At 37.1% G+C, this 23,266-nt stretch overlaps 1 protein-coding gene across 19 annotated transcripts in view; it reads left to right on the top strand.

Moving 5' to 3' along the window:
* The window catches only part of Fmn1 (formin 1), a 395,944-nt gene that overhangs the window by 133,570 nt on the left and 239,108 nt on the right, over positions 1-23,266 (top strand). The window contains exon 7 of one of the 19 annotated variants that reach the window (XM_078049885.1): positions 11,857-12,176. The exons of the other annotated variants lie outside the window; for them this stretch is intronic. Coding sequence (XP_077906011.1) covers positions 11,857-11,912 — 56 coding nt within the window. The 3' untranslated portion in view covers positions 11,913-12,176. Of the gene's footprint in view, positions 1-11,856; positions 12,177-23,266 lie in introns of those variants that run through there. 19 annotated transcript variants of the gene reach the window in all.

Here is a 23,266-nt window from a genome sequence, read left to right as displayed (position 1 = left end):
CAATGCTAAATCTATCATGGAAAAGGCAAAACTTTCCCTTCACACTGCATCCCCTGATCTCTCAGACTTCTTAGAGGGTTTTTAAAATATAGCTTATCAGACACTGTCACATACATCTGTGTATACACAGAGTGACACAGCAGACAAACCATTTCCATGTAAGAGGGCTTATACTGTGCAAACTTCTAAGATCATCTTCTTTCTACCATATGTTAGAGAACTTTTCCTGTTGGAAAAGTAGGAAACATTCTCCCTCACATTCTTAATGGCTGCATAGTATTCAATAGAATAATAAGTGACGTATTGAGCCATTCCCTTATCCTGAACCTTTTATTCACTTAGAATCTTTCACTGTTGCCAACAGTGATGCAATAAATTTTTTGTTCATCTATTTTGGACAGAGTCCTGTGATAGGGAGAAGCAGAATTGCTATGTTAAAAGAGTTCTGGTCACTTCACCCACTGGTCCATGTTACTCCCTTGGCCTCACAAGAATAATGACCCTATTAATACTAAACCATAACAAGAATGCCTGTCACTCATAATCTCCAATATCCATTTAATGTGGGTTAAAATTTTTAACTATAATTTTAATAGGTAATTCTCTTATATAAGCAAGGTTGGACATCTTTTCAAAAGACTGTTACTATTTAGATTTCTTCTTTTTGTGACTTAGTGACTTGAAGAAACTTCTTTTTATATTAAGTCTTTTGATTGTTGCATATGTTATAGTTTTAGTCTCTAAGTTGCTATGTCTTTTTATTTCATGGTATTTTTCACTGTGCCAGAATTTTTATAGTTAAATCTTTTCTGTGTTTGTTTTTGTAATTTATGGTCTTACAGAAGCCCTCCTCAATGTAAAGATTAATAATATGTATATCTTAACTAATATGCATCTATGTTTAGATTTTCATTCTACTGAATGTTTGATTTTTGTGTGTGGTATAGATAAGGGTATGGTCAGGGGTGATGGTGTGCTGTAATGATTAGGGAACTTGGGCTATAGATTCAAATTTAGGGGCTCCAGCAGCTAATGGCTGTGTAACTCTGGGTAAGTTAACATTTTGTACTTAACATTCTTTATTTGTAAAAACAGACTTTTTAAAAATTTTTGTTTTTTAGGCTTCAATGAAATAATTCATTTAAAGATCTTATCAGAGTAGTTGTGTCATTGTTAAATCAAAATAATGGAAGCTGCTGTTATTAGTTTTGTTTTTTTCCAAACTGATAACCTTTTGCACCAGCACCATCTAACAAATACTTCATTCTTACAAGGAGTGCCAACTCTCATATATAAATTCCTTTTATATATTGATCTTTTTCTAGACCCTTTATTAATCTTTGTTGATATATTTATCTAGACCTTGTGCAAAGCACCTCCATTTGATCTTTTTCCTCCAGGAACTTATGCACATGCACTCTTGTATGTGAACTTTAAAGTCTATTTCTCAAATTTGTGAATTATCCCACTGGGATTTGGATTGACCTTTTTTCTATATATATTAGTGTGTGATAGAGTCTTTCAAAATCATGTCTTCCCATCCAGGTGCATAATTTATTTCTCTAGCAATTCAGGATTTTTTTTAATGCTCTTTAGTAAATTTGTGCAGTATTCTTCTTATAGCTCTTGTACACTTAAATTTATTTCTGGGTGTTTGATTATAAATGGGACTTTCTCCCCATTGTTTTCCCCAACTGGTGTTGTTAATAGAATAAAGCTATTGATTTTTCTTATGTTTCTATTAATTTTGACTCTGTATTCTTATTAGTTTTTTTACTTTTTTAGTTGCTAACTTGAGATATCTTTATGTAGACAGACCATGATAATTTGTGTTTCGTTTGTTTTTAATGTTATAAAATAATAGCCAAGAGATTGAATCGATTATTCACAGACATGGGTAAACAATACACAAGACATAAAATTTACCGTCTTAACTCCTTTTAAGTGTATAGTTTACTGGTGTAAGGATATTTACATTGCTGTACAATGATTCTCTAGAACTTTTCCATCTTACAAAACTGGAGTTACATTCATTCAAAGTGAAACCCTCTCCTCTCCCATGATCCTGGCAATCACAGTTCTACTTTCTGTTCCTATGAATTTGAACTTCATAAAACTGGAATCATACAGTATTTGTCTTTTAGTAATTGGTTCATTACACTTAGTATAATGTCCTCAAAGTTCATCCATCACATAGCACGTGACAGGATTTCTTTTCTTTTTAAAGCTGAATAACATTCCATTGAATGTATCTTGCCATGGAATAGATTGCTTCACTTCTTGCTTATTATGAATAATGCTGCTATGAACATGAAAATGCAGGATCAAGATCCTTACTTCAATTTGTGTGTGTGTGTATGTGTTTGTGTGTGTGTGTGTGTGTGTGTGTGTATGTGTGTGTGTGCCTTTATACAGATCCCAAAGTGGAATTGCTGGATCGTGTGCTAGTTCTACCTTAATATTTTGAGGAACCTCCATAATGTCTTTCACAACAGTGGTACCATTTTACATTCCCATCAGCAGTGAACCAGCTCTATTTTTTCCACATCCTATTTTTTTCCCAACAGTACCCAGTTTAGTGGATACCCAGCTCTCATTGTGCTTTTGATATGCATTTTCCTAATGATAGGTGATGTTGAGCATCTCTTTATGTGCTTATTGGCCATGTGTACCTCTGCTTTAGAGAAATGCCCATTCAAGTCCTTTATCTATTTTAAATTGTATTTTTAATATTAGAAAATAAAACACAAATCAATTATTTTTTCTCAACCCTTTTCTACTGGCTAGGACCTCTCAAACAAGGCTGGGAATATAATGAACAGCAGACTTCAGGTTATTCCTGATTTTAAAGGCTTCTTTATAATATTTTCCAGCTGAGAATTACATTAGTTAGTGAATCAGCATCAACAGTCTTTGTTATAGACCTAGGAATCTAAATGTTTTTATCTGAGAAAGTAGCTTGAATTTAATACATTGGGATATATTTATTTCAACAATCATGCAGCATGTGTGATTTTCTTCAATGTGATTCGTGATTTACATTTAGATTTGTTAATGTGGAACCATTTTTCTATCTTCTTTAGAAAAGTTTATCTAATTGTGATAAAATGCTGAATTTGAGTTACTGATTTTTAGGTCATTTTAAGTAAAGAAAAATCCTCACCCAAAATAATCAACCTTGTGACTTCAAGATATGGGAAACTAGCAAGATGTTTTTCTGTATTGTAAGTAGGAAAGCATATGATGACTCCACAGTAGAGCACTGGATTTGTTAAAATAGAAACTGAGTGGTTTTCAGATCTGTCCTCTGTGCTATTCTCTGATGCTACTTTTTTCTGAACATTAGGACTCCTTCTGTGCACCACTATTCCAGATAGGCAGAAGTGAACTGTGATGAAAAGCTGTTTTGTGTTGAGCTACATGGCGAGACTAGGGTGGCTCCTAGGGGATTTCCCTTGATTTGGTTAGAACACATATCCTATCCCATGGTGTAATCTTAGAAGTTGCAGTAAGTAGCTGTGACATCAGAGTCACTGATGCTCTCAGATCATATCTAACTCTTATTTAGTAACAATCAGCATATTATTAGTGTCTAATTCATTGGAGCTGTTTTAAGTTTACTGTTGCAAATAACGATGCATTCATTCATTTGGCAAATATTTACTGAGCATCTGCTATGTACTGGTAAGTTTGGCAAGTGCCTAGAATACAAAGACGAATATGACAAGATCCTTGTCCTCAAGCAGCTTATGGTTTTGTTTAATCTAGTTTAGGTTTTTTTTTTTTTTTGCCAGAGTGAGTAGGTGACAGAAAGTAGAGTGGGGAAGAGGTGAAATGTATACAAATAAACACAGTAAACATTCTAAATGCTCTTATGGGAGAATGTATAGCACATAGTTGGATCCAGAGGAGAAATGCCATCAATCCTACCTAGAGCAAGTAGCATAGGCCTCCTGAGCCAACTTGGAAGACAAAGGTCAGGGTAAAACAGCTAAGGCAGAGCACACGCGTAGAGAAAGCAGCAGCACTTGCTTGGGTTTTCCAGGATTGATACATAAGGGACAAAGGGAATGGTAAGTGAGAGTTTTAACCCTGTAGACCTGGAGGAGACCAGGTCTTGTTGGGGAGAGAATAGTGTGGCATAACATACTGGGGACCTTGGGCTGTAGACAGTGGGGAAGGAGAATAACAGAACCCAATATGGGTTTGTAAGATCCTTTGGGAGTATTAAGGATGAATATGAGTCTGGGAGAGAGGTGGGGTGGGGGTTGAGGGGGAGAAGACCAGTTTGGAGTTCTTTGTAGTAGCCTAGGTGATTAAGGATAGAGACCATCAAGGATTATGAACAGTTATGCTAAAAACCTTCATTGCTCATGACTTGTAGTGTTAATGTGATCAGAGATAATGAAAATTAGTAGATCTTAACTTGGGATGAATGTGAGACTTAATAGTAATACATATTAGTCTTTATTACATTTATAGGTTACTCAGTTCTTGGATAAAATATACATTCAGCTCTAGGTTGATTTTCTTGAAAGGAACTCATAAAGAAGTTGTTCAAAACCAGTTTGTCTGAAAACTAATTTTATTAATAACTTATATTATTTTTAACAGCAAATTATTTGTAACACTCAGACAAAATAACCCTCTGCCATCCCACCAGGGTCTCTATGATAAGCCACACACTTTCTGAAGGCAAAACTGTTTCTTCCATCTTAGCCAACAACATCACTGTCTAATACTTTTCAGACTTTGGTAAATTATTTATCTCTGCTACTTTATCTTTCAAATTCTACCCATCTCTCAGTTCTAGTTTTGCTTCCTCTATAAAGCCTTTTAATAACCACCCTCCCGTGACTTTTTCTAAAGCCCTAGGGTAGAAGATACTGTCTAGGATAGCTCCTTTATTGTTGAATTTTTATTTAAATTTTATACTGTTTAACATTTTATGTGTTTGTTTTATCTTCCAATTCAGTCTTTCTCAGTTTTCAGTGGGAAAAATTGCTCTGGGGAGCTATTATAATTTAGATATTTGGAATGGGGTCCCTGAATCTGACTTTTTAACAAGAAGTCTGGGCACTGTTGATATGAAGACCAATCCTGAAACAGGAGCGCAGGAGGACCTTATAAGGGGTAGAGTAGAGGTATGGATAATTTTGAATAATTTACTTCCCAGAATTTCAACTTCCATTAGTATTTTTAATTTAAATGGATTATTTATCCCATTTTCCAAGGAAAGACCCAAGTCTCAGCCATTCCAAATCTTTCTGGGATACCTTGCTCAAATTTAAAAACCCCCAGGTTGTTGAAGTAAGAACAATTCCAAATAATGACATCTGAAAGACTTTCTGTATTAAACAGTCTACCTAAAAGCCTGTCCTACCCATTCCAATACATGTATATTTTCAATAAAATTTTAATTTTTATGTTTAATAATTTTCCAATTTTAATAGAAATTATTTTTATAGAAGGTGCTCATAAAAATATGATATCATAGAAGTAAACCTAAAACTAAAATTCTTGTGATAGCAGGAATGTCAAAAAATCAAGTTATTTTTGTTTGTATCCTCATGGAAATTATTAATAAAAACATTCAAGCACAAAATTGTATTATTTTTGATAAATTCTGTGAAAATTTTGAAATGTTTTAAGGGATTAAGAAAAGAAACATTTAACAGTTTTGAATGTTAAAGTGGAATTTGTCCACACCCTTTTTAATTGGGTGATGCTGGGTGGCAAGTTGCAGCATTGTTAGATTCCATTAGCTACATTTGAAAGAGTGATATAGTCGTTTTAAGATAGCAACATTCAGGGATGAGGTTGTGACTCAGCAGTAGGGCACTCACCTAGCACACACAAGGCCCTGGGTTCGATCCTCAGCACCACATAAAAATAAATAAATAAAGGTATTGTGTCCAATTACTACTAAAAAATAAATATTGAAAAAAAAAAGAGCACCATTCATAAATTTCTCAAAATTTGTTTTTTACAAACATTTAAACTTAAAAAGTTTTAGGAGTCAGTTTCCTTATGTGTAAGCAATATTATTTTTTAGAAATATTTTAGTGGTGGCATGAAGAAAAGAGTTTGAAAAGCACTGTTCTGGATTACATGTTGAAAAGCACTATACTGAAATCACCTGCCACAATGTTAAAAATGCAGATACTTTCCAGGAGTGAGAATATGCACAGCGATGGAAGACATTTATTGAGTCAGTTCTGTGAGTCAAAGCAAATGAAAGTGGCAGATTTCTTTCTACAAAAATGTCAATACTGTTGATCTTTCCCAAGGGCATGGCAAAGTTCCTTTCAACGTGACTTTACTGGTTTTTCAGTGGTTATAACTGCAGTCTAAGGTTATAAAGGACACAGCCAATTCCCTCAGGTATGAACCTGCTCAGAGACTCCCCCACCCACTCCACTGGATACCCTTGGAGTCAGCCCAGCCTATGCAGCAGCTGTCTTAGACAAGATTCCATAATCTGCCCTCTAACCAACACTCCTTCCTCAATCCTGACCCAAATTCAGATCAGCTAAGGAGTGCTTGAAGGGCTGAAGCTGTGCAGGAGAGTAGGAATGCAGGTCTCTCTGCCAAGGAACAAGAGGATCTGTTCCATAGTAGTGTACTCAAGAATCACCCAGTCTGTTTCTTAGGTGAGCCCATCTTTCAGAACTTCGACTGGCCTCTGGGAGGTCAGCCAGATAGGAATGTGTTTTCTGTCTTATTTTTCTTATCAATTTTAATAAGAATCAGAAATGAAAGAAATCAATGACTGAAGAATTTAAGGTCATTTTAAAAATCAGATGTGAATCCCTAATAGAGACATACAGAGATCCTTGAGCAGAGGTGTGACGTGATCTTCCTTGTGCTTGGAAAGGCTCCCTATTTCTGTGTTGAACTGGAGATTAGGGGCAGCAGGTAGTGGAGATAAGTGGGTCCAGGGTCATAGGGAAACCAGTTATTCAGAGAGTATTTGTGGTAATCCAGGTAAGAGGTTGTATTTTCCCAGGAGATGGTGGTGTTGTAAATTGTGTTGTAGTAAAGGAGTGAGTAAGGAGTCATTGGATTCAGAATTTATTGGGAAGATAGAGACATCAGGATTTTCTGAAAGACTGAATGTGAGGGAGAAGAATCAGAGACAGTGTCAGGATTTTGACCCAAGCAATGGTAGTGTGGAATTGCCATGAATTGGGGAAGGAAAAGACCAGGTAGGCAATGTGAAGGGGGAAGATTGAATGCTGAGATGCTGGTTTGACAGATGTGAGAGAGCATTGAGCAAGCACTCAGTTATGTGAGTATGGAGTTGGAGAAGCAGGCTCTTAAGCTGTAGATGTGTATTGGGGGGTCATTTACACATATGAAAGTTGGTGTTTAAAACTTGGAGTCTGGGTACAATGGTGGATGTAGATAGAGAAGGGGAAGCAGGCCTGACACGAGGACTCCAACAGGAAGAGATGAAGATGAGAAAGAGTCTAAAGTGAGTCAGGAGGAAAACCAAGAGTGTGTGGAGTCCCGAGTGCTAAGTGAAGAAAGTGTCTTAAGGAAGAGAGAGTGCTGCTTGGTAGAGCAAGTGAAGTCAGGACAGAATTAACCACTGCATTGAGAAGCCTGATGGACACTGGTGATTTTCACACTGCAGGATGTTGTGGAGGTGTCAGGATAAAGGTCTCATTTGGAGTGGCTTAAGAGAATGACAGTTAGAACTAGTATGTAGGTAAATTTTTAAGGGTTTGGCTGCCAAAGGGACACAAACAACAACAGATAAGGTGGTAGCTGGTGGGACAAGTGGGAGCAAAAAAAATATTTCATTTTTTTACTAATAAATAAAATAGTGTATTTTTGTGTGCCAGAGAGAAGGTTCTAGTAGATATAAAGAATTTGAGGGAGGAAGATGGAAGACATGTAATGCCTTAAGATGGTAATGCCCTTAAGATGGAGAGAAGAAGTATGCTGTTATGTAGGAAGGGGATTGGCTTTGGTAGGAACAAGAAAAACCATCTCTAGTAATAGGTCCCAGGGAAGTTGGTAGGTGGGAGGATGTGGAAATTCTGTGGGCTGCTTCAGTTTTGTCAATGCAATAGGAAGCAAAGCTTTCAGTTTAGAGTGAATACAGAACAATAATAGTAATAATAACAGTTAGTAATATGTATATAGGTGCCAGGCACTGCAGTGAGCTTTATATAGATATTATCTGTAAGCTTTACAAAGACCTTGTGAGATGGGAGTCATCATTATTGCCATTCACCAATGAGGCAACCTGAGACACAGGGGTAAAATAACTCCCAGGTCCCACTGCTTGTAGATGGCAGAGCTCTAATGTTAACCAGGGCTTCTCAGTACAAAGTCTGCTCTCTCAATCCTGATGCCATCCTGCCTCACATCTGTGAATCTGGAGTAGTATGATCCAGCCATTGATTGACAGCAACTCTTCAATGCTTGACTGGAACCAGAGCTGCACTTGTAAACCCAGAAGGAACACTTCATATAAAATACTTTAATTAGATGAATAATATAAACTTATTGTAGACAAATTAGAAAATATATACACAAACAAAACAAAAATCCTTAATAAACTCTTCTAATAGTTATGGAGTATTATAGTGTGGGTAGATAAATTAAAAAGTCATAAGACTCTATGACTCTGGCTTCTTCTGCTGATACTATATTTAGATATGTGTATTGTAATGCACAATTCTTTTCCCCTCCTCAGTTGAATTTATTAAACATAATAAATTAATATTTATTTTTGACATTATAACATTGTAATGAATTCTTAGTTAAATCTCAGAATATATTCTATATTTTCTGTGAGGGGCGAATCAATGAAACATCATTACCACCATCATGCACCTGTTCTATCTTTGATACCAGTTGCCAAATTAGCTTCTCAAAAAGTAGCACCTACTTCTCTTTTTAAGCCAGTGACTGAGTGTCCTCCTGAGTGGACTACTTTGGAGCCTTCTTCTATAGATTAAAGAAAGCAAGTCATATAAAATGCTCAGCATAATGCCTGGTTCCTAAAGCACAATCAACCAGTGTTAATAGTAGCAGTAATTCTAGTATCACTGAGTATTAATTTTGTTGTTGTCGATAATGATGATAACTTCTTTTTAATATTTATTTTTTAGTTGTAGTTGGACACAATATATTTATTTTATTTATTTGTTTGTGGTGCTGAGGATCGAACCCAGGGCCTCACACATGCTAGGCGAGTGCTCTATCACTGAGCCACAACCCCAGCCCTGTTGGTAACTCTTAACGATCATATTTATTGATATTTAGACATGGAGTTGTATGATTTATGTTTTCTAAAGAGAGAGACAATAACAATGTCTTATTGCTTTACTATTATTTTTTGATTACCAATATGTTTGAATATTAGTTCCTATGTTAATAATTAACATAGGAACTAATATATAAATGATGACTGTGACTTTCTATTTTTATGACACTGTTGCCATAGTAACCAAGGTGGTAAGCTGTAAAGGAAGTGCATAAATTTCATGAGCCTGGCCTCCAGCTTACTAGTTAGGAATGCCAGAGAGGATGGAGCAGCCTGAGGCTGTGCAATCAGATGCTGAATACATCTGGTGCATATTCAGCTGTGGCTTCTCTGTTGGGGGCAGTTGTAAATGGTGCTATAGGATTTACCATCCTGAAATAAAACATGATAACTGGAAGAAGGGGAAGAGTACATATCGCTAAAGGTGTAATGGCCAAATGGAAAAAAAAAAGAAAAAAACAACCCTGTGGATGGGTGGGGGGAGGTGAGTTGGCACTGACTCATGCTGCCATGAGGGCTACTTCAGGAAATTGCTAATTGGTCCTCTGGAGAGTACTAGGCCTGAGTTGAATCTGTCCCGTGGAATGCAAGGAGTCTTGGATATTGTCCACACCCTGCATCAGCAGCAGACTCTATGACTCTGGCTTCTTCTGCTGATACCTGTGTTTAGGTGTGTGTATTGTAATACACAATTCTTTTCTCCTCCTCAGCAAATATAGCTTTTGGAGCTAGGCTTTCTGGTTTCAAATACAGGCTGTGCTGCATGTGACCTGTGGTGAGCTTGGCCAGCTATTTAATCTCTCTGTGTCTTGATTTCCCTATGGAGGCAATAATCATATCTCCTACGTAAAGTTGTTATGATGATTAAATGAGCAAATGATTTATTGAATGAATGCTGCACATTTTCCACATCTGAAATTAGAATATTTTACAATTATAAATAGCAGCACTACTTCTTTGTGCCACGTAAATGCTGAGGCATTTTTAGCATCAGAGGCATTTTGTATTTGAGGAAATAATCGCATTTATAAAGCATCACAACTTGGGTTGGTAAAGTAAAATGCTATGGAAGTGACAGTTATCACTTGGTTTTATAAGCATTATTAGATCCTGATGTCCTCACTAACTTTGAGGGATGTATTTTTCAAAAGCTCCTGTCATTGTACTGTGAGAACTCTTAAAAGCAAAATAAAAATCCAATAAGGAATCAGAACATGGAGCCTTTGGAGAGTCATGTGATCTTTTTGCATCCTAGGGGCCTTGGGGATGTAGTATGTGACTTTGAAGGCAACCCTTCTTATTATACTCTTCTCTGGACCTCCCAGGTCTCTGGCATCTCTACTTTCCTGTGCTGACCACATTCACAATGGGTTATGTGGACAACCCATTTCACATCTTGGCTTCTCCTCACTTCCATTGGTGGTATTTTCTGCTTCAGTCAGCTAATACTATCTGTCTATATCCTGGACCTTATGTTTACTTAAGAGGTCTTTATTTTTGAAATGATAAACTATAACATTTCAGTTTCTGTCAACCACCTTCTGTCATTCCAGCTCCCCCACCCTAGTTCTCCCAAAACATAGACCCTTGCTCCTCTTTAGGAACCCAACTCTGTACCTCTTCCCCTATGTCTGGCAGCCCTTCCTGTGATGTCACATTCTCAGTGTTGTCCTTGATTGCCTAACCCATTGCCTTCGCAGCAGGCAGCTGCCCCAGCCACAGCCCTGGAGAGATCCAAGTGTGTATCTCTTCCTACCTTCATCTGGACTACAAAAACTGCTAGAAAAAAAGCATACACTGCCAAGGTTGTGCCACTATGGGTACAAGGTCTCCAGTTACAAGTGGGCCGTGCATGCTGCCCACCTGCTCTCACGTGTTTTCCCAGTCAGTACTCTGTCCCCAGCAGCTACCATGTCAGATGTTTTCCACTCTCCTCAGAATACCTCGTTCTCTCCTTCTCTCATACTCTGAACATCTGATCTCATTTAAAAGCCACGAAAGGCTTCAAAGTATGGTAGAGATATATTAAACTGGAGGTTCGGGAAACCTGCCTCTGTTGAAGAGCCCTGTGATTTTTTTTTTTCCTCTGTGTGGCCATAAAATGTGATTCCATCTGCATAAGGATCTGAGATTCTCTTTCCTGTAAATCAAATGAGTCAGTTTGTTTGGGAATTAGTTTCTTCCTATGTATTTTGAGGGAGGAGGGCTGGCATAAGTGGCCTCTGAGATCCACTCTCTTAAGATTGTATCATTTTTAAGGTTTCATTTAAGTTTTATATGTTTCTTCAAACTAATTTACAGATGGAGATTACTTTTGGCAATGCCATTTCCTAGATAAGACAGGAAAATTCTTATGTGCCACAGAAATCAGGAAGTCACATTTTCTTTATTTCTATCATATTACTTTTAATATGAAATTATTAAAAACTAGTGAAATTAACTTTATGGTTTGGCCTATCATTATATCAATATGAAGAAGGAAACATTTGAAGAAATTTAAGAAGTGCTTGTTTCTATAATAGAGTTAATCTAGACTTTGTCTTGAACCTCTAACCGGCGTTTCTCCTGTATAGGGTGTTTCCTGAGCTGGTTCTACACTGAAGATTGGGAGGGGCCAGTCCATCAATAGCAACTTGTGCTTTGTTACCAGACCAAACTGAACATTTCTGTGAGATGAACTGATGTCCTTTGCATGCTTTCCACTTGGTTTGTTTAAAAAATGATAATTTGACAGATTAATTTGGGATTTGCCAATAAAGTGGGTGTGCCTAGAAGCTGAATTCACAGTAGCTGAACTGTGGAAGCAACTTAGATGCCCTTCAGTAGATGAATGGATAAAGAAACCATGATATATATATATATACACAATGGAATAATACTCAGCATTAAGAGAGAATAAAATTATGGCATTTGCAGGTAAATGGATGGAGTTGCCTTTTTTATTTTATTTTATTTTTCCCATTCGTGGTCCTTTCTATGCTTTTCTAACATTCAAGCATTATTTGTAGATGCTAGAGTTTCAGGGGAACTGCAGTAGGGCAAGGAAGAACCCAATTTTTTTCTTTATCTTAGCTCAAGGCTCAGTGCAAAATTCACTTTAGGGCTTCATCAAGTTGGAAGGCAAGAGAGCTTGGGGTTGGCAGCAAATCAAGGGACATGCCTTTTACAATTTAGATTGAGTTGTCTGAGTTATCCCCAGAAGTCATTGTTTGGGGGTAACTAACAAATGCCCACTTCTGCTGCATATCAGAATCACCTGGAGAACTTTAAAAAAATCCTGGTGCCTAACATGCATCTCAAACCAGTTGGGTCTATCTCTGTGGCTGGGATGAAGCTTGAGTGTTTTTTAAACCTCCTTAGGTCATTCTAATATGTAGCTGATGCTGAATGTGCTGGAATAAAGGCTTTATGAGGAATCGGTCTGACTGAAGGAAAACTCAGGTTTGCACAAGAGAGCTGATTGAATCTCCATTTTAGATTCCTGAGTCCCTGGTTACTGACTCTGGAGCAAGGTCGCAGTGACAGCTGTGCATGACTGATCTTCAAAAGTGTGTTATTACAGCCCTGGAGGCAACTTGATTTTCCACTGTATTTCCATCAGAATCAGTGACAGCTTTTCTCTTCATATGCTCTTGTCCATGGTATTCCTAACCCCAGACAAGGAGGCAAAGGGGTGCTGTGTATATTTGTGTGTGTGTGTGTGTGTGTGTGTGTGTGTGTGTGTGTGTGTTTTGTCTCCATTTAGTGTCGTAATGTTCATCCTGTTCACTTGGAAAATTGAAAATTTCTCATTGAATCACCTACAACAAAGTCATTTATCTGGAAAGATAAGTTAGGAAAGAAAAGAATTAAAACAACTACTATAAGCAACAACAAACCAGATTTATTACTTTTTTAAAACAAGACAAGTGAAGCTGAAATGTTTAGAACCAGAATTTGAATGCAAAGATTCTAGTTGCCTCTGTTTTTACCCATGTGCATGTGCAGTCCTCCCTTCCTGTAATTTTTTTAACCTGTTGTATATAATTTTTACTAAGTATCCTTAGAGATCCTAGAGTTACCAGATAAAATCCATGATTTGAAGTTTATAGATAACCCCAAATAATATTTAGTATGTTTTAAATATTGCATGGGACATATTTATACTAAATATTATATCACTTATCTGCAAGTTCACATTCTGCACAAGACTGAGCATTTTATATTTTTACTTTGTAAATCTGGCAACCCTGTGGATGCAGGCTAGACTAGAGGACTGGACCCCTGGCCATTGTTTGTGGGCTCAGTGTCCATGATGAGATCCCAACTCACCCTACTTTTCTGCAGATAAGCTGCCACTTGAATTTCTACTCTGAACTCTAACTTTTGCTATTTTTGCCTGTATGTGTTTAGGATTTCTTGTGTTTGGTGTTAGGAATGAGAGGGACAGGCTTTAAAATAGCATACATATGTGCTCATGCACATACACACTTCAGTTCTTAAATACTGAATGGAAGAAGTGATACCAGTTAAGCTCTTATCCTTCCAGGCAGTAAGCCCAGTGGCAGGTGCAATATGTTATATTTTGGAGTACTTTTCCACCATGTGGGAGACACAGGGCTTGTCTCCCTTAGAAACCTGGGCAGGTGGCCTGAACTCCTGGGCACTTGTCTGGCCTGGTTTACGAGAAAATTCCACTCTCATTCCAGTTAAATCTGGCTGACTTTCACCTGCCTCTCCAGAGACTGACCTTCAAATCTCTCTCCTGAGGTTCATTTTGTCAGGCTTAAATAAAGGGCTTTGTTAGAGATTCAGTCAAGGCACAAGTGAAAGAGCAGAGAGCTTCTAAAGTTTTCAGTCAAATCAATTAATACTTAAATATGCCACATGAAAAATGTAGTTTTTCTTCTAGTGCTTTGTATATTCACTGTGTTTGAGGCAGGTGATTTTTTTTTTTCTCACTATAAGGCTAAACCTAGTCTTAAGTAGAACATATAAATAAAATTTGGGGCACAGCTCTTATTACTTATGGAAGAGGCTAGCACTATGTATATTAACCATCTATATGGAAACATTTCATCATATTATCTTTAAATTTATAAAGCAGGGTCGAAGCCCCTTTTGTTCTCCTCCTTTGCCCACTTCCTTTGCCGCTTTCCCCAGAGCTGGCTAACTCCTCCAGCATTTGTGTGCAACTAGGGTCTTGCAGAACTGCATGGGGTCATTCACAGCCTACCTGCAAAAGTGTTTCTGAAGATGGAGAGTGTGGATCTGCTAGACCTGTACAGGTGCTACAACTGTGTATGTTTTTACAGCTGTAAAAAAAAAAAAATACTAGTTCTGTCTCTTTCTCTCTGGTCCTTCTTTACTTACCTCATTATCTCAGAACTCGAGTATAAGGTAGGAAAACATGGGTGATGATGGGCATTCTTAATCTTAAATTTCACCATTACATTTGAAGTTTGCTCAAAATTCTAGATAAATATCCTGAATCTGACTGATTTCTTTCTCTTCTAAATGAGCTAGGAGAGTTTCTTTCTTTCTTTCTTTCTTTTTTCTTTTTCTTTTTTAAAATCAAGAATATGGTTAAGCTTTATCAAGATATTTTATATTATTCTGTATCACTTTCAGATAAAGGGTTTTTGTTAGTATATTAATATGGTAGATATCATTGATAAATTTGTACTTATTGTGTTCTTTAAAATAGCCCTGCATAGTTACATGGTTGGTTTGTTTTCATGAACTGCTGAATTTGATTTGCTGATTTTAGGTATTTTCCTTTTCTTTTATTGTTGATTTTAATTTATTTACATTCTAGAAAGAGATCGTAGTTCACATGGCTATAGTTCTTTGAAAATATTTTGAGAGGTTTTCTTTTATGAATCACAATGTTTTGCAAATATATTTCTGGTACCTGTAAAAGATGCATCTTATTGATTTGCTAAGTTCTAGGAGATTTTTATATATATGAGATACATATATATATATATATATATATATATAAAATTATAATTATTGTCAGATGCTATGGTTTTATTTGTTTGATTTATTATTTCTGATAGATGTGTATTATTTATCTCTGAGCGTTTCAATTATTAATTTTTTATATTTTGGCTAGCTTTTATTTTAAGACCATGATGTTAGCCACATTCAGCTTCATGATTTCAACCACTACCTAATTTAAGAAATAAAACATTATAAATACATTTGAAGCTTTCTATGTGACTTCCACCTTCCCTTTACATGAAACTGTTATTAATCTCATGCACATATAAAATCCCCCTCATGGTCTCCATGAGTTATAAAAATCTGTCTTCGAAATTCACATTGTCTTAATGACAAGTAAAAATTGTTTTTTATATGTTTATTAATCATTTGGAGTTCTTTTTCCATGAATTTATTGTTGTCTTTTCATCCAGGCTTTTTCTGTTGTATTCACATTTAGGTTTTTTTTAATATTTACTTTTTAGTTGTACACAATACCTTTATTTTGTTTGTTTGTTTTTATGTGGTGCTGAGGATTGAACCCAGGGCCTCACACGTGCTAGGCGAGCGCTCTACCGCTGAGCCACAACCCTAGCCCAATCACGTTTAGGTTTTTAATCTCCTGGAAATGTTCCTGTGTATGGTTTGAAGTATGAATATTTTTCTTGAAGTTGGATTTTTAAGAATAGTCTATCCTCTCCCTACAAATTTCAGTGTAGCCTCAGATCATATGTCAAGTTTGCTATGCTTATTCTATTTCCATCCTTGCTTTTCTGTTCGTAGTATATGATCTATTTTGATATCCCCGTATTAATGCGACCTTTCCTTGTCCCATGCTGTGTTTTTAGTTAATTATTCAGTAGCTTTTACTAAAAAAGTATTTGTGTCAGAGTTTATCCAGCTTTTCAGCTTTACATTTCAATGACTGTGTTTCAAATATTTCAAACATTTATAATCCCCTCCTATTCTTTTTGTTCCTTTTTGTGTGATTTGTTATTATTCCTTATAATAATTATTATTTTTCATTTACCTTGATAAGGATTCTGAACATAAATATTTCCAATATTTAAAATTTGTATTCAGGCTTGGTGTGGTGGTGCATGCCTGTAATTCCAGCGGCTTGGGAGGCTGAGGCAGGAGAATTTCAAGTTTAAAGCCAGCCTCAGCAAAAGTGAGGTGTTAAGCAACTCAGTGAGTCCCTGTCTCTAAATAAAATACAAAATAGGTCTGGGGATGTGGCTAAGTGGTCGGGTGCCCCTGAGTTCAATCCCTGGTACCAAAAAAAAAAATTTTTTTTTATTCAGTGGTTTTTGTGTTTCAGTTGACTTTGTTGCCTGTCTTGACAGATTTCTTCCATGTTTTAGAAGTTTGGGCTGAAGGCTCACGATCTATAGGATGATTTATGTTTGCAATTTTTCTACCTGACCTTGTAAGCCATCCAGGCCAGAAATTAGTCTTATAATAGTGTTTCAGGGCTCTTCACTTGAGTTAATGGAGTGGTTGTTGTCTACACCCTCAGGGATGTAGAGATTTGAACATAGGGAAGTTATGTCCAGTTTATTCTGCTATCTTTCCTTTCCCATCTTCCCTCTCTTCCCCCACCTATTGTGAGTCGGCATCTGCATATCAGAGAGAACACTAGGCCTTTGGTTTTGGGGGACTGGCTTATTTCACTTAGCATGGTAGCCTCCAGTTACCTCCATTTACCAGCCATGATTTCATTCTTCTTTATGGCTGCTCACCCCTTTTCTAAGCAGCAAGCATGGCCCTGATTTCCTGCTCTACAGGGTACTTTGGGTCCCTGTCACTCTGTAGTAACTTAACTCCGGGCCATCCTGCCTGTCTGCTTCTGGAATTGGGGCACAGCAGGCCCAGAGCTCCAGGCCCTGAGCACTCTTTTCTTTGTTGTCCCGTTTCTGTTTCTCCACCATATTACATATTGTTTTGCTACCCAATTTTGACTTTTAACTTTCTTGCTTTATATTTTAGACTTCATTGCTATGTAGGCTTGGAAGTGTGCTAACAAATATGAACCTCTAACACTGGAAATCTTTTGGGTCACTTTATTGAAAATAAATATGTACTCTTCTAATCTTTCTCAGATAGTTACCATATCCACACTAATCCACCCTTCAAATAAAAGAAAAGTGGTGGTCTCACAACTTTGGCTCACCTCATCTCTCCCCTACTATACCCTTCCACCTGGATCAAATCTTTCAGGGGTTGCTGTGGCACTTGGTAGCAGGTTTCCTTTAAAAATGGAGTATTGTGACTGCCACCTAGTGGCAGGAATCAGGTACTTTCAGTTGTTTCCTACATTCTATTCTAATGTAAATGTGTGACTTTCTAGAAGCTGTTTCTTAGTCATTAATGGTTGACTATGATTTTTAAAGCTACAGAAAATAAGAGCAAGAGGACAAAATGAAAAGGCAAAGTAGCCAAGGATTGGCAGATAGAATTTGACTTAATGACTGTTTTCTCCATGGTATTATGTCCATAAATGGCCCCAAATTCTTACTTTTGGAACACAAGTAAAAATCCATGGGACATAGCCATGAGTTCATTTACCTTTGTATCTATTTTATATCACCATTCTAGAACATAAAGGCCCAATTGCTATTTTGAATTCATTTTTCAAAATATTAAACAATGCAAATATGTTAATTTTCACCCTTTATTTTCTTCTCTTTAACCCATTTTTCTCTGTTTTATTTGGTTAGATGTCATCCCATTTATCTCAAGTCTCCAAAGTGATATGTGCCTCTAAGTTGTACATTTGGCAAGAAACTTACTATATGTATTCATTGGCCATTGCCACAATGTTGCTGTGTAACAACCCATGCTAAAATTTAATAGCTTCCAGTAAGAAAGATTCTTTGTATGAGTATTAAGGATCAATAGTGCTTCAGCTGAGTTTGGGCTCTTCCAGGCTAGGCTTGACTGTTCATTCTGGGTAGGGTGGTGGTTGATACATCTTTCTCTCTGGGACCCAGGCTGAGTGTGTAGTAAGTAGCTACATAGGACGTGTTCTTATATGAAATACCAGGAGTAGAGGAGGCAAGCCAAACTCTGCAGTCAAATTTAAATCTCCTCTTACACCATTTTAGCTCATAGTCAAAGCAAGTCCCATGGCCAAGCCAAAAGCCATGGGAAGTATTCTACCTCCCAGTGGAAAGGGGAGGTGGAAGTGGATGAATATTTGCTTAACAATGCTCCAGCTTTTTCACACCTTATATAAAATAATTAGATGAAATAAAAGTCTTTTTAAGAAAACAAACTTCATGAGTTAACATTGGAGTATAAATGCTGAAAGCTTCTTAGACATTTCAAAGATGTATACCCTGAGAAGGCTTTTGAGTTAGACATGGGTGCTGTTCATTTTTATGCACTGAATACTTCGTACAATACCTGGCAAAATGAAAGAGACTACCAATTATGGAGAGTGTCTTAGTGTCTTCATGCTGTTATAACAAAATGTCACAAACTGGGGTGTTTTTAAACAACAGAAATTTGGTTCTTGTAGTTCTATAGGCTGGGAAATCCAAGATCAAGAGGTAAACAGATTCAGTGTCTGGTTTGGGCCCATTTCCTTGTTCATCAATGGTGTGTTCCTAGTGGGTGGATGATCTCTGTTGTGTCCTCACATGATGGAGGGAATAAGCTAGCTCTTTGAAATCTCCGGTAAAGATACTAATTTCATTCATGATAGCTTTGCTTTAGTGACCTAATCACTTCTCAAAGACCCCCCCCCCCCCCCCGCCATCTCCTAATTCCACCACCTTGGGGTTAGGATTTTGACATAAGAATTGGGGAGGCATAAGCATTCAGACCATAACAATAAGGAGCTAGTGGACTTGGAGACTTGGGATTGGGTTGCAGGGATGGGGGCGTTAATATTGAAATTTTTATATTTCTGTCAAGAAAATCCTAAATGTTCTTGAACAAGGAGTGATGTTGAGAGTTATAATTCCTAAATTCATACTATTTTTTTCAGCTATTAACCAATCTTGTATTTTTCAAACATGAAAAACCTGTCCCCTTTTCTGTACCCATATAAAACAATGTAAGAGGTTCACTCATGAATTATTCATTTAGCCTCTACATGGTCTCTTCATTTTTGAAGAGGCAAGATGGACTCTTAACTGAACTGAACGTGCACACACACACACACACACACGGACATGCAAAGGTTTATTATTCATATAATGAGACTTCTAGGGAGAGAAGGGCAGGTTCCCTCAAGCTGGCCCTGAAGTGACTTGAGGGAGAGTAAGAGCACAAGACTGATTTAGGGTTTCCACGGTGTGCAGAGATTATGCCTGGCTGAGGTCCACACTTACAGGCGGCAGCTTGCATGACTTGACCCTGCCAGTGCTTGCTTATCATGTTGCCCAGAAGTGTGGCCCAGGGGAAGAGAGAAGTTAAAAGCTCTCAGCAGCCAAACATCAAAAAATGGAGTTAAATTCTGCACCATATTTAGTATACCATACCTCAGATTCTTGAAGTACTACAAATAAAAGATGTTGCATTCACACTAGATTTTCTGCTTTTGGTGTCACTGACTTTGAATCCTCCAGCATTTATGACAGACATAAAGTCATGTTCTTTCCAATTAGAGTTACTGTGGACTTCATTGTGGATGGATATATGGTGTACCAAGATCAGGCTTCACAATTTGTCTTCCTAATCTCATTAAATATAGGAGCTCAAATTGTATTTCACTCATAGATTTTGGAGCAAATGGTTTGTGAGTTTGCCTTTCATGGCTGTGTCCATTCATCAGTGTTATGATTAGAGAAAGTATCTCTATTCACTCATGGATGAATTTGTTTAACTTGTATGCATCCGTTAATAATTAGCACATTTCCCCAAATGTCATCCTTCAAGTGCCAGCTTCTTTATTTTTGGAATGTATTTGTGATCCCTTTACTCTCATTTATTTGTTCTTTTAATAAATTTTTTTCTTAAATAAAATGAAAGTTATTTTAAAGGGATTGTTCTCAAACTGTGTTGTAATATAGCCACTTGGGGGCTTGTTATAACACCTGGAGTTTCTGAGTCAACAGGTCTAGGACAGGAATGAGGATTTGCATTTCTAATTAATTGCAGGTGATGCTGATGTTTCTAGTCCAGGGACCAAACTCTGATCTTCATCGTCTTAAAGTAGTCATATTCACGCAGTCATGTGTTTTCTGTGCTTTTTTTTTTTTTTTTTTTTAGTGAACATTAATACAAATATTCAACTATTCAGTGGTCAAAGTCCAGATATCTATTACTCCCCCAGCCAAAACAAAAACAAAAACAAAAACAAAAAAACTTTCTGACATGGATTTATAACTCTGGAAGCACAGAATATTCTTTTATTATAATTCTGAGGAAGAATCCCTTCCTTTTAAGATTGAAGTTTGAACAACTTGAAAATATTAAAAATGTGGGGCAGGGGTCAGACTATTGAGAGAAGAAGTGGCACAAATCAGAATCCATGGGCAGGAATAGTGCTGTGGTTCTAATTCCCCGACAGTGTGCATGATCCGGGTTTGCCAGTGTTATATGAGTGTGATGAGTGTGTGATGGGGAAAGTCTAGCACATATAAGTAGGAGAAAGCGTATATAAATAAAATCAAAATTAATCACTGTGAGTATAGGCCTGGGAGTCTCTTTGAGAACATGAACAAATTTTAACCTCATAGTTTTTTTGTTTGTTTGTTTGTTTGTTTGTTTTTTGAGAGAGAGAGAGAGAGAGAGAGAGAGAGAGAATGAGAATGATTTTTTTTAATATTAGTTTTTCAGTTTTCGGTGGACACAACATCTTTATTTTATTTTTATGTGGTGCTGAGGATCAAACCCAGCACCCTGTGCATGCCAGGCGAGCGCACTACCGCTTGAGCCACATCCCCAGTCTCTAACCTCATAGTTTGATGGCACTAGACATAACTGTCACATTGACCCCAGGTGACTTAAATGTCCATGGGATCACAAATACACAATACTCTTTTTAAAAATTTATGGAACTTGTCACTTTGTGCATGCTCATAGTCCCAGTGACTTTGGTAGCTGATGTAGGAGGATTGCAAATCCAAGGCCAGCCTCAGCCCCTTTGTGAGACCCTGTCTCAAAATAAAAAATAAAAAGGGCTGAGGATGTGACTCAGTGGTAAAGTGCCCCTGGGTTCAATCTCCATTATAAGTATATGAATAAATGTGTGTATGTTATGGAAAAGTCTTCCCAAGTCTATGTTTGATTCTCATATTTGGATAAAGCTAGCAACTTTTAACTTTCTAGGGATTTTACGTTCTGTTTGTACCTCGTGTTTCCCAACCAAAGGAACAGCAATAACAAACACATAATCAAAAACAAACAGACAAACAAAAAGTCAGCAGGATAAAGGCACAGGTTCTTCTGGTGTGAATATCATCATTGACACTTAACTACCTGGGCTTTGGGGAAAGTCGTTCGACCCAAGCACCTAGGTTTCCTCATCTACCAAATGAGCCTTGACACGACAGGCCTGTCATGGAAGTTTGAAATGACGATAGCCTGAGTTATTGTATGTGAAGTTCTTAGAACTGTTTTTGAGAAACAGCGCTCAGTAATATGACCTGCGCTCAAATGTAACTGAGATACAATGATTTGATCAGTGATGGCAGATCCCTACCTTCCATGTTATGAGATGAGTTTTAATTATGCTTTTGGCAAGTTGGAGAACACAAACCAGATCTCTGGCCAAAAGGATGTTTTGATATTATGAACTGATCACAAAGGAAGGTTTGTGTACCACAAAAAGAAGGGACCAATATATTAAACACTTGGCTGGAAAGAACTTTATTTTTATGGGGGGAAGTTCTCTCCTATTTTTCCCCCAAAATGTTGAATTCTGCATTAGGAGCCTTTTGTATTTTATGTTTGGTCTTTTATTAAAGGACGTACCTCAGGCTGCTTTTTTTGTGTGTGTGGGTTAGATCATTTTAATTCATTCAGTAACTTCCACTGGGACCCAGATGACTTCAAAGGGACCTGCCCTTTTCAAGCCCTTAGGTCCCAAATCTCTTTCTCTTTTTCACAGGATTATAGAGTCCTGGAGCTATTGGATACCAAAGTCAAGTTCTCTTTTTAACAATTACAAACATCTTTGGCCTTGAGTTCACATCTCGGTCTCACCATCCTCACCCCTCAGTTTTGCTTTTAACTGAGGAGGACTGTCCCTAGCACACCTTTGGGAACCCCAGCTTAGCCTTGACTCCTGGACCTTATTCTGAAACCCTTATCTTCTGTTCCATTCCCTTGCAAGCCCTCAGAATGAACTCTCCACTAGTGTAGGCATTGACCTCCTTCTGCATGCCGCCCAGGGATTCTGTTTATCGTGCTTGTTGGGAGAGGGCGTTTTCCTGCCACCTGTAACGATGGTACTGTTGGCAAAAACATTTGTTTAAGGAGGAGATGAAGCATGCCTGGCTGGGTGTTGGCTTTGCAATTATCTCCTTTGTCATTGTGTTAATGAATTAGTCATAACTCTGTCACACCCTTATATGTATAATTTACATAGAATGAATGATTTCAAAATATAGTCTGTGTATTTTCTATTTGGTAGATGTTATTCCCAAGGGGCTTCAATTTTGTAAGAAGTGTGTTTTAACTAGGCTTTCTTTGACTACTTTGTAGAAGCTTGACATTGATTAGGGTTTAGATATTTATTATCAAATAAGATACAATATTTATAAACTTTCTAAATTGTTCTATGCTTCTTATTCCATCTATCTAGAGATCCTTTTGTGCCTATATAATATTCTGTATTTGATATATGAGAAAACTAATGTACCTTTGTAAAGAAAAGCAGATTTTCCTGTTTTAATTTTAGATATTGAGATAGTTGTATAAAACTTATAAGGTTAAATATCATTCTTTGAACACCCATGTAAGACCATATTGCTCCAGCACAACCCAGTTCAATTCCTCTTCTCCCAGAGACATCTTTCTCCAGACTTTTTTTTTAATATTATTACTTGCTTTCCTTTATAGTTT

The sequence above is a fragment of the Ictidomys tridecemlineatus genome, chromosome 5, assembly GCF_052094955.1.
Source record: "Ictidomys tridecemlineatus isolate mIctTri1 chromosome 5, mIctTri1.hap1, whole genome shotgun sequence".
NCBI lineage: Eukaryota > Metazoa > Chordata > Mammalia > Rodentia > Sciuridae > Ictidomys > Ictidomys tridecemlineatus.
The sequence above is the reverse complement of the archived record's forward strand: the minus strand, read 5'-3'. Positions and strand labels throughout refer to the sequence as shown.